General features: G+C 37.5%; 1 protein-coding gene across 1 annotated transcript; it reads right to left on the reverse strand.

The window, feature by feature from the left end:
* Window positions 1-985: 985 nt before the first annotated feature.
* Window positions 986-8,404, reverse strand: dctn3 (dynactin 3 (p22)). Its single transcript, XM_051866373.1, has 7 exons — window positions 8,202-8,404; window positions 5,405-5,489; window positions 5,221-5,307; window positions 3,447-3,530; window positions 2,656-2,714; window positions 1,616-1,675; window positions 986-1,449 (listed from the first exon to the last, which is right to left on the reverse strand). The coding sequence occupies exons 1-7, from the start codon at window positions 8,301-8,303 to the stop codon at window positions 1,363-1,365; spliced, it is 564 nt and encodes a 187-aa protein (XP_051722333.1). The 5' UTR covers window positions 8,304-8,404; the 3' UTR covers window positions 986-1,362.
* Between the last annotated feature and the right edge of the window lie 4,655 nt (window positions 8,405-13,059).

A 13,059-nucleotide genomic window follows, 5' to 3' on the forward strand; every position in this document is an offset into this window, starting at 1 on the left:
GAGTAAAATATGTACTAGAAAGTTGTCTGGTAGTTCAACACTCATGTTTTTCATTGTACATGTAAAGATATGTAGAACAGGCTATATAAAACCACAAAGAAACTAAATATAGATTTACAACATGTGGAATTGATATAATGATATTATATTTCAGTGACAATGAGATGTGAAAAAGATAAAGCATGTCTTATACAGTTATTTTTCTGTGCAGTTATTTTTCAGTGAAATGATCTGGCTCCAAACCATTTCATAAATAAAATGTTCATATATCCTGAAGATACTGAAGTGTTAAATGTAGTTTTCTTTGTTTTTGCTTTCTTAAACACTGACAAATAAAAGCTTATTTTATCATTATATAACTGTAACCATACAAACTGTTGTTCTTATTGAAAATATAATTTCGTTATCATTATAGTCTATATCAGCCACTTATCGGTCAACCTAAGTTTCTAAAAGACACTGTTAATTTACACTTTTTATTTTCATAAATGCAAATTATTTAAAACATTACCCAGCTTTCTCAATATACTGATACCTTTAAAGTCACCATGAAATCAAAATTGCCATTTCTTATTTTTTATGGAATATTGCAGTATTTATTATAAATGGTTTATGCATGCTCATCATTATTTATTTATTTTTATTTAAAATTAATGTGCCTTGTAATCTTTAACCAAAATAACTTCCCCTCCCTCTTGTGACATCTCTGATGACATGTTTACTGGCGCAAGGGTGGGGCAACCTGTCAATCACATGAGATCCACCAATAGCAAACCACAACCATCTAATCAATTCCCTATAGACAAAATCAAGTCCCGCCCTACATTTGTTCTTGTTCCAGAATATATATATATATATATATATATATATATATAGTATTTTATATATAGTGTATGCATTATATATGTAACATATATAACATTGTAAGTGAATCTCAAGGAACATGCAAGAAGGTAGATTCTAGATAAAATAAAGACACAAATACTACAGCGGTACTTTCAGGTTTATTTATGGTAATTTAGGAAGTGCAACTTTTGTAAAGGCAGTAAAAAACCACCTTCATATGCACATCATCCTCACAACTGCTGGAATAAATAAATTAAAAAGCAAAACGAGTTCCCCAAGTCTTTACTTCAGAGGAGAATGGTAGTAGAATGTCAGAAATGTATTTCTGTAAACACAAATGTAATGAGCATTTAATTATTGATAATACAGTAAGAGGAGTAGGCAAAAGCCTTAAACAACACTTAAATACAACAAGGTATGTTTAGGAATGACAGTGCTGTTTTATTAATCATATCTGTAATGAAGAGAGCTAAATGCAACATTTTACAATAAACCATCAATCTAAGCATTACAATCCTAATCTATTGGCTGGCCTTGCTTGGGTCCTTCCAGCATCCGAAGAGTTTCATCCCACTGTGAAAACTGTTTTGATAAAAGAAACATCTGTGAAGAGGTTAAGGATAGTAAGGCATTCATGCGAAAGATTTCATGTTCACAAATGAGCTTATTGTGCGGTGTTTTCAGCTGCAGGGAGTTCTGAACACATGGCAAGCAGTCAAATATAATTAAGTAGGAGTCTTTTTTTAACCTTCACTGCAAGTAAGGATACCATTTTGTTGTATTCTTCAAACAGCCTTTTCACTTCAGCAGACAATTCTTCATTCTGGTCCTGTGGAAATCAACCAAGGATCATTTGTACAGGAAGGAGAATCAGCATGCTTCACGACATGTTCTCATTTAGTGATGGTGAAAATTACATGCTAATATACATATATAATATAATCCTTTTTTTAAACAAAGAAAACCCTACTCCACTCCACCTACAAATGTGCATATGAAGAGAGCAGAGGTGTAAGAAGTATTTTAGTAATAGTGCTTCACTACTATAATTATTATTTTTTTGGAATCTGTATTGTACTTGTGAGGCCCCGCCCCTTTATTCTGTGTATGCCTTGGGTGGGAATTATTTAAATAAGGAATATTGTGTGTTCGTTCCCGGAAGAAAACTCAAGACTACAATGGAGGCGTTTCAGGGAGTTCAGAAACAGTGACACTGATATAGAGAATAACTCCCCTTGAATTTGTAACTTTGCAGAGCTTTTTCATGCTCAAACAGCAACATTACACACTAAAGAAAGATGAACATGTAAAATACTTTAAATACTTAAAGGGATAGTTCACCCATGGAAACCATCATTCACCCATCATTTACTCGCCCTCACGTTGTTTCAATCCTAAATTCATTTCTTTCTTCTGCTGAACACAAAAGAAGATATTTTGAAGAATGTTTGTAACCAAACAGTTGATGGTCACCAGTGAATTCCATAGTATATTTCTCCTACTATGGAAGTCAGTGGGGTCCATCCATTGTTTGGTTACTAACATTCTTCAAAATATCTTCTTTTGTGTTCAGCAGAAGAAAGAAATTAATATAGGATTGAAACAACGTGAGGGCGAGTAAATGACAGAATTTTCATTTTTGGGTGAACTAACCCTTTAAGTACTTTAAATGTAGACTAGAGTAGATTTTTGGACAGAGTATCTGTACTTTAACTTATGTACATTTTCTCAATACTTCTTACACCCTTAGAAAAGAGCACAGAAGATAATGGAGGTAGAAAAAAAATTAGTTAAATATTTTTTTGTTACCTGCTGTTGAATGTGAATTTGTGACAACCTCTGCACTTTAGTGGTCAACTCTGGAACCGCTGTAAAAACAAGATGAGAGGGGGGAAAACACAGTGTTGTTAATAATACATCCAGATAACCTCAGTCACACTGAAAGAAGAGTCACAAGAAATGTTTCAAACCAAAGTTGCAAATTTAACTTATGCACAAAATTGGAATATCGCATAAAACATTTGCAAACAAAGCAGCGTTTCCATCCAGTGAGTCAAAGAGAACAAAATCGTCACTTCCTGATAAACTGGTGCTTAATATCACTAAGAAAAGTAGGTGAAGCCACTGTATATAATAACTTTTGTATATAAAACTTACTTGCATCTCAGAGCGCACAGACGAAGCGCAATAAACGCATATCGGAGGCAGGTGCCTGCTGTTTGGGAACGCAGTCGTTAAATGTAATTATACCGAACCACTTTGGCGACAGACTTTGCTCAGGCATTTTAGATGCTGTGCAAAAAGATCGGTTCGCTGGTTAGTCTATGTATACCGTCCCATCGCCCCATTTTTTTTTAATGCGCATCGAGGAATTTATTCAGTAAATCTGTTTCCAACATAGTTTATGCGTATGTTTTCTTATCGGATAAAAAAAATTATCCAACTCAAACAAGCGCATAACTATTTCATGCACATTTTCAGAATTTATGCTCATCTTGGCGTTTCAATCCGGCAGATATCCCAAAATGTTCATAAAAATAGGTGAATGGAAACAAAGCTACTTACATACTTGACAAATACAGCAATAGTCAGTGTTTTACCTTTAATGTGGTTACTGTCCAGAAGAGGCTGCAGATTGTGTACCTGCTCCAACAATGTGGCCTGGGAACGCAAGAACTCTTCCTCTGTAGATGTAGGAGGAGGAAAGAATTAAATCTTTACAAAAACATCTGATAAACTTCAGTGGTGCTCAATTGGTGAATCCCAACTTGCAGGTATGTGACAGCACAGGGAAACAATGCTAAAAGCAAAAAATAAAATGCAACTAACTAGGGCTGGGTAAAAAACATCGATTTCTCGATTTTAATCATTCTCATTTTTACGAACCGATATCGATTCTTAAATCCCAAGAATCGATTAGTCTAGTCTGTTTTCAGTTGATGAATGAACAGAACATGTAGCGCGCCTCCCATCCAATAAATCACAATAATCTTTGTGCTTTGTTACTTTTGATATGAAGCAAAGTCTCATATTTTAAATGACGTCCATCTTATTATGAGATTCAAAAAATAAATACCGTTTTGGCGCTGTTTAATGTGGCGTGACAGATCGCTTTAGCGCCTCAGTTAAAGAGAAGCGGCAGCACAAGCGCACGTGAACATCCTCTCCTCCGCTTTAATACCAGTTACAGCGCGAAATAAACATGACTAAACATCTGAAGGTATGTTACAATATACAGTACAACTTAGCGAAATCCGTATCATGTCTCGTGTAATAGCTCAATCAGTGTTTCAACCTCAGAAAGACGTCAATAAAACAGCTTGTAAACAATGTCACGTAACGTCACATTTACCTCAGAAAAATTATTCAGTGACCATAAACTCATTAGTCAGCTAGAAAAATGAACTCTAGAAAGCAGCATTCTGATAAATATAGCTATGCACCTTTACATATTCATTATAATCATTATAATGAACGAATTGGAGTAGAAATATGATTATGTAATTCTAAACTTTATTTAAAAAAAAAAATCACTGAGTGTAATTTAAGTGTTTGCATATAAATAAGTTAATTTTAACCTTCGATATTATAGTAAAGTAATACCAACTGACTCCCATGTGTAGTTTACAGCATTAGTTGAGAGATTTTTTTCCTCTAGAAAATTTGCCATGTACTGTAACTGATATACTACATCCAAAATAATCTATATCGAATCGTAATCGTAATCGAATCGCAAGCATGTGAATAGAAATCGAATCGAATCATGAAAATTGTGTCAATACCCAGCCCTACAACTAACCATATAGTTAGAGTCAGGATAGCAAAATGAATAGGCTTATCAACTTTTAAAAGTGAGGAGAAAACACTTCTCATAGGTTGTGTGGCCCAAGGTATCTATACAGTATTTTACTGGAAATTCATCTGTTACTTGGTCAAATTATCCAGCATAGACAGTGTGACATGCTCTCAGTCTCATTCTTACAAAACCATGAAAAAAAATTACAATTCTATACAGACTACAATAAAATACAGGTTCATATGCAATAAGGATAAACTCATGGTTTGTGCCAAATACAATGTGTTTTGTGCAGTGTATTATTGGTGGCAAAAATCATGACTCATTTGAAGTTCAGGACTTATTTAGAAAAAAAAAAAAAGTGCACTTTCTTATTCAACCTATGTCATTTAATAATTGTGCATATAGGCCTATGGCAGTCCATAGTAATATTAATAAATTTCAATGTTTGACCTGAAGGGCTGATTTATATTTATACAATTCACAAATATGGTACTTTACGTCCAATGTAAAATCAGGGTCCTGAAGCAAAACCAGTTGGGAATCACTGATATACATGGGTGAAAAAAAGCGCTAACCTGCTAGAATAAACTCCAATTTCATTGCATCTGGCACAGCAATGAAGTCTGTGAACTGGGGGTCCAAATACTTCAGCAAATCTTCAACTGATAGAAAAGATAAATTGATAAATAGTGATGATGCATATTATTAACATTCATAGGATTTTGATCACAAACATTGCTGATTAATTCGGAGACTCACTTTTCTTGTGAAGGATCTTGACGCGTTCTCTCTTGTTTGCGGTGTTTGCAAGAGCACCACTGATCCTTGTGAGTGATTCAGCACACTGAAGGAAGGAAGGAAAAACAGATTATAAATTCAGCAAAAGGTTAATCAGGTTATATATGAATAGTTGCAAATGGACATGGACTTCCCAACATTTGTTAACCATTTCTGAGTTCACCACTTCTGATCAACTTTTTGCCTTCATTGGTTTGTTTTAAATGAGGCATAACAAATTATTTTTTAAAGTACAAATATTCCATGTAATCTCGAAATTAGAACTAATTTTAATAATTGTAATAGAATTCAGAAAAATGCTCAGGAAATTCTGCTATTCTGCAGGGCTCGAAATTAACTTTTTTACTTGGTAGCACTGGTACTCCCAACTTCAAAAAGTTAGGAGCACCAGCAAAAATTTAGGCGCACCACTACTAAAAAAGCCTTGTCATTCGCTTGTCCGAATAAAAAAGTTGTTTGTCTGGAAAAAATAGGATTCTTGTGTTGTAATAATTTATTCTGAAGCAATATTCTCATCAGTGTTCATTCAACTTTGACATTTAAATCTGCATATTTGTGATATTTACTCCAAGGGCATTTTTTTACCTTTATAAAGGGCTTTTTTCTCTAATCTTATTGCTTCATCTTTCATTTTAAATTCTTAAATTTGATCAGTAAATTCAATTACAATAATAAGACACTATAGGGCTGTTACAGTCAAATGAAATAATTTACATTGAAAAATTACAGCGGAATTAAATAATGTTATGAGATTGTTTTAATTTTTTTTTTGAAAATACAAATAAGAAATGTTGGAAAGAATGATACTTTTAAAGAAGAAACTAAACCACCAGTAGGTGGCGACAGGTGACCGTTTGAAGGAGTGAGTCATTGAGTCATTCATTCAAACGATTCATTCAAACGGATGATTCATTCAAGAATGAGGCAGTTGTTGATGAATGGGTCACTGAATTTGACTCAACCGATTCGTTCAAAATGCTGAATCATTCAGTAATGAAAAAACGATTGTGTTGTCATGAAATGCGCGATGGTTCTGCTGTGATCTTTGTTTGGAACTATTTTCGCTGCTGAAACAGAACAAAAACAGTCACTATTGCGTCTAAAATGTGAGTGATTTAATGGTTTATTGAACTGATGTATGATACATTTTCAATCGTGATGGTTTTATTCAGGATATTCAGGAAAACTGCAGGCCTACTCTTGGTCATGTAATGTTGCTTAACTGTACATGTTTTAAATATACAAACTAAAGTGTTAATGTCGAGCCCTGTGTAACAGTGTTCTTTTCAGCTCTTTGTATTTTGTGCGATAGTTAGCTCCCTGTCACGTGACAACGGAGCGCCGCGAAAGGTAGTGAATGACTGCTGATATTAACCAAACTAAAATCTGCTTTAAACTTAAAAACGTAAAGATGAAGTTTAATTGGTTATGTGACAGAACGGTAGACCGGTTACTGCATCAGCTCACAGCAGACACATACGGTGCAGTAATACAGCGAACGTTTTGTAGAGAAATGAAAACAGGTCGCACCTCAACAATTATTTGCACTCGCACAAATGCTCCCAAATATATTTTGAGGTCGCAAACATTAAATTTAGGAAGCATATGCGACTAAAATGGTTGCAGTTTCGAGCCTTGTTCTGGCACATTGTTTCCATCAGACTCCCTTATGCTGCATTCACACAAATACTAGGAATTACTTCCACGAAAGCATTGCAAATTTATATCAATTTAACTTAAAAGCTTGCACATGTCTGATTTACTGATTAAAACCATTTTAAAGTCACAATGACACTTTATTATTTTTTAAAATTCATGTGCCTCGTAATGTTTAATCAAAATAACTTCCCCTCCCTCTTGCAGCGACATCTCTTCTCTGATGACGTGTTTACTGGCATGAGGGCGGGGCAACCTGTCACTCACATGAGATCAACCAATAGCAAACCACAACCATCCAATCAATTCCTCATGGACAAAATCAAGCCCCGCCCTACATTTGTTCTTGTTTGAGAAGCCATTTCACTCAAGAAAAGAGTATCGCAACTACCGTTTCATGCCAACATTAAAAATGGTATTGTATGTGAATGCTAAGTGAGTGGCGGTACATGTGCACTAGTCTGTGTGTTAGTTCAAGGGTTTTCTATCTTTTAAATGCCAAAGACCCCAAAATATGATCATCCTTGTGTGAAGGACCCCCATCTTAAGATTTAAAAGTCAGCTATATGTTTTCATGTATAAAGACCCAATTCATACTATGACAAAATGAATATTATAAATGTGTTTAAAATATTATTTGGAAAATATTTAGTTTCTATTATGTAATATTCTAAAAAATTATATTGTATTGCATGGGTTAGGAACAATATAATTTATTTAAATTATAAAAGTACTACCTATACCTACCTAATAAAATGTTTATTGTTTTAATAATTATTTAATCAGATGAATTCATTTAATTTAATTTTATTATTTATTTCCACATTTTTTTACTGTAATGTGTCTGCTGCCACGCCCGCAAAATAAACAGCTCTCACTACTGCATCATAACATCTACCACATGTCAACATGCAATTTCTGACACAACTAATGCACATTAAATTTGTCAACAAGAATGAATGCTATTATGTCGTGAATATGATCTGTCAAATCCACAACAATAAACACTGTGCTGAAACAGAGTGCGTCCGCAGCTGACACACACACACACACACACACACACACAGAGAGAACGGCTTTAGGCGTGTCTGAGGCGAATCACCTTCACTGGCTTATTGTTTTTTCCTCCTCTTTCCCCGTGAACGCGTTTTTCGAGAACTTGAAGGCGAGCATCCAGATCGTCTAGATTGTTTTTCCCTTCCATTTTGTTGTTTGGTAGCGGTTCTCTAAACCGGAAATGACGCTTCGGACAGCGTCTTCTTCTGCGCGTCCCCAGCAGCGGTCACAACGCCGCCCGCCACACCTGCTGCCACCACACGTTCCTCCAGGGAAGAGGAAACATCAAAAGGCGACAATTTTGTAAAAACTTTAAATTATTTCATTTAAAAAGTGAAATCATTTAAACATACACTATGCGCAGAGACAACGTGTTCACGCATCACCTTTAAGTCCTTTTGACAGTGGATGATCAGAGGTCACTGAATAATTCTTGTTTTTTTTTAATTCATGTTCCTCATAATATTTAATCAAGGTAACTTCCCCTGCCCTCTTTCAGTAACATCTCATCTCTGATGATGACGTGTTTACTGCCGCGAGGGCGGGGCAACCTGTCACTCGCAAACTGGTATTTATCATTATTTCACGTGACAGAAGGACACACATATTAAGTCATGTCTGCTCCAATTTATTTGTGATCACATGGCTACCTTAAACAGCTCCATTAAGGCTTTAAATGATTAGTTCACTTTAAAATGAAAATTACCCCAAGCTTTACTCCCCCTCAAGCCATCCTAGGTGTATATGACTTTCTTCTTTCTGATGAACACAATCGGAGATATATTAATGAATGTCCTGACGCTTCCGAGCTTTATAATGGCAGTGAACGATACCAACGAGTATGAAGCTAAAGAAAGTGTCTCCTTCCAAAGCAAAACGTACTCCACACAGCTCCGGGGGGTTAATAAAGGCCTTCTGAAGTGAAGCAATGCGTTTGTGTAAGAAAAATATCCGTATTTAACAAGTTACAAAGTAAAATATCTAGCTTCCGCCAGAATGCCTTTCATATTCAACTTACGAACAAAGTGTAACTGATGTTGCGTCAGTTAAAGGGTTAGTTCACCCAAAAATGAAAATTCTGTCATTAATTACTCACCCTCATGTCGTTCCACACCCGTAAGACCTTCGTTAATCTTCGGAACACAAATTAAGATATTTTTATTGAAATCTGATGGTTCAATATTAATATTATAAAGCGACGAGAATATTTTTGGTGCGCCAAAGAAACAAAATAACGACTTATATAGTGATGGCCGATTTCAAAACACTGCTTCAGGAAGATTCGGAGTGTTATGAATCAGTGTGTCGAATTATGATTCGGATCGCGTGTCAAACCACCAAACTGCTGAAATCACGTGACTTTGGCGCTCTGAACCGCTGATTCGATGCGCTGATTCATTACGCTCCGAAGCTTCCTGACACAGTGTTTTGAAATCGGCCATCACTATGTAAGTCGTTATTTTGTTTCTTTGGCGCACCAAAAATATTCTCGTCGCTTTATAATATTAATATTGAACCACTGTACTCACATGAACTGATTTAAATATGTTTTTAGTACATTAATGGATCTTGAGAGAGGAAATGTCATTGCTCCCTATGTAGGCCTCACTGAGCCATCGGATTTCAACAAAAATATCTTAATTTGTGTTCCGAAGATTAACGAAGGTCTTACGGGTGTGAAACGCCATAAGGGTGAGTAATAAATGACAGAATTCTCATTCTCAAGCTTTTTTGTGAGTTGAATACAGAAGGCGTAGGACATAGTGTTTCTGTTTTTGCTCCGTCAAAGAAAATAGAACAAACTGCAGAACCGCTGCGTCTCTGAGCAATGCAGTGTTTTTTTTCCCCTTAAAGAATCACATATGACAGATCAGATGAGTAAATAATTTAAGGCTACCCATTCATTCATAAATACAGTCTTTTGCTAAGAATTAGCATTTTAAATAAATCGGTTGAATGAAGGATTCACCTCACTCATTAAAGGGTTAGTTCACCCAAAAATGAAAATTCTCTCATCATTTACTCTCTTTCCAAATCCATAAGACCTTCGTTCATCTTCGGAACACAAATGAAGATATTTTTGATGAAATCCAAGTTGTTGTTTTTTTTTATCCCTCATAGAAAGCAACGTAATTACCAGAAAAGTACTAAAGACATCGTTAAAATAGTCAACGTGACTACAGTGGTTCAACCTTAATGTTATGAAGCGACAAGAATACTTTTTGTGTGCAAAAACAAAACAAAAATAACGACTTCAACAATTTCTTCTCTACCCTGTCAGTCTCGTACGCAGTTGAAAGCAGTTAAGCACTTCCATGTTTACGTCCGTTCACTGCGTTCACTGCATCAACTGGAAAAAAAATTGGATTTTATCAAAAATATCATAATTTGTTTTCTGAAGATGAACAAAGGTCTTATGGATGTGGAACGACATGAGGGTGAGTAATAATTTTTATTTCTGGGTGAACTAACCCTTTAAGACAGTGACTTGCCGCCACCTACTGGCAGTTTTAGTTTCATATTTAAAAGTAGCATATTTAATTTAATTAACCAAAAATATAGGCTAACATTTAAACAATAATCTGTTAGCATAATTTATGCAATTATAATTGTTGTGTAAATACATTCATGCCATGTCTGAGCCTCTAAGGAAGCCGCTTGTGTGTGTGCTGTGTAACAAAGCAGTGTGATTGTGGCTATGAAGACTTGTTGTTTGTGTGAAATGGTGAACAAACTGTTTAAGAGATGTGTTCCCCGTGTCCACACTTTATTACTCCTGAAGATGGACACGAGTTTTGTGTTATTTGCTTAGGAGCGGAGCACGTGCCTTTAAGGGGGCTGAATGTACTCACTTTTATACATTCTCAGTGAGAAAACTCCGCTCCCGCTTGGCTCTCTTTATGAGCGTGGGGGGTGAAGCCTCTGAGCACTGTCGTTTCGGTCCTGCATCTGCTGAGGAAGCACGATGATGATCCCCATGATAGTGGGGATCTCAGATGGAGCTTGAAGGGGGTTCCCTTGCTTCTCCGACTAACTCCGCAGCTCTTGCTGGCCCGGAAGCCCGCATAGCAGCTTCTTCTGGGCTGGATAAGAGCAGTTTGCTCACTTCTAGTCCAGAGGAAGTAGAGTCCGTTTCAGAAAAAAACAGCCAAGTCTGAAGTCCCATATAAAAGCCCCGCATATGAGAGATATCTGCCGCGTCACAAGTCTTCAGCTCCGGAAAGCCTTTAATTTTTTCCGGACCTGCACACTGTGGTGGCAGGTTCATGGAAACACCCGTACTCTGCTCACACAGTCCCTTCGAATTCGAGCTACATGAATATCAAGGGGATGTGTGAGCAGGGCTATGGACGAATGCCTTTGGTTGAATTTGGCTAGCTATGTCTCCCCAGGGACATCCTCATCTTTGAAGAGTCCCGTTCTGCACACCATGACGGTGCTGCAGGCATACCAGGTCGACCTACTTAAAGACCTGGACCAAGGCGAGGGTCTATCTCAATGCTGAATTGGCCATTTCATGGCAGCTGTGGTGGCAGTGGAGAAGCATTTGTGGCTCAGTCTGTTGGGCATCAGGGAAAGTGATAAGACCGACCTTCTCGATGCCCCAGTCTTGCCTTCCAGACTTTTTGGCACTGCCATTGAGATGGTGTTGGAGAAGTATAGGGAGGCGAGAGTGCAGTCGGCTGCCTTTAAGAAGTTTATCCCTTGTTGGGTCCAGGCTCCTCTAAAGCCTTCTGGTCTTTCTCGTCCTTCTCCGGGAACGAGTTCCTGGAGGGAGGAACAGAAGGCGAGTGTGGCGGCTCAAGCCCCTCCTCTGAGGAGCAGTGGGAAAAGGGGTACCGCACAGGGAGGATGCCAGAATCGGACCTGAGGGCCATGATTTTGGCTAGAAGGAAGAAAAAAGCTCTCACCCCCATCTCTCTTTTCCTTGCTGATGGTCTCTTTACTTCTGTGACTCTCCCCTGTGGGGCTTATGAAAGAGCCATTTTTTTACCCGCTGTCTGGTACTATAGTCGCGTTTTCACCGCTGGAACTTTCCCCAGGAGCTAGGGACTGTGGGGAGGTTGTTTCAACTGCAGGAACCAGGGTCTAAATGAAGTTCCGGGTAAAAATTCCCCCTCAGAAAGTCCTTGCTCGTGAAATAGTACTTTGAGTTCAGGAACTTTTGGGGGTGGGGCACTGAACATGCTGATTGGTTGAGTTTATGCAGCATTTTCATTGCTTGACTCCACGTAGTATTTTATTTCAACCACCATTTTTAAAAGCCAGTTGCGGTGCACGCAGTAAGAGTTGTTTGTTGTAGCCTTCTCGTGTCGGCGTCGGCTGCGTCTGGACCAAAAAGCTGCGCTTGAACACACAGCACAGACTACAGCCGACTGCACGTGCATTCTGCGCTTGCGTGTAAGGAATTAACTGTCTATATTAGCAGGTATCAATAGTCTATATTCATCATTAAAATGGAGATTTAATTTTCGTGCACTGACTCGTTCACTAAACTGAACATCCAATCAGAGTTCCCACTCTCACCGACGGCCCCGACGCCGATTCAACATGCTGTATCAGGGCAAGCTGCCGCCGATGTGAGCCAGACGAGAGCCGACATGTGGAACACACCACAAAAACTAACCCGACAGATGCTCGCCGACGGCCGACCGTTGGTTTGGTGTGTCCCGGTGTAGGCAAATTGGGTCCCCCCCATTGTTTCAAATTGCTTTTAATAGGTGCTCTCTTTAGTGCCTGTTTATAATTCCTACAAAATCATAGAGCCCGGCAGACATGGTCTGTTGCTTGTTTTAAAGGGGTCCTTGATTATGATTTCACTTTTTTAATTTAGTTAGTGTGTAATGTTGTTGTTAGAGCATAAACAACATCTGCAGTTATGACGCTCAAAGTTCAATGCAAAG

The sequence above is a fragment of the Ctenopharyngodon idella genome, chromosome 16 (genome assembly GCF_019924925.1).
Source record: "Ctenopharyngodon idella isolate HZGC_01 chromosome 16, HZGC01, whole genome shotgun sequence".
NCBI lineage: Eukaryota > Metazoa > Chordata > Actinopteri > Cypriniformes > Xenocyprididae > Ctenopharyngodon > Ctenopharyngodon idella.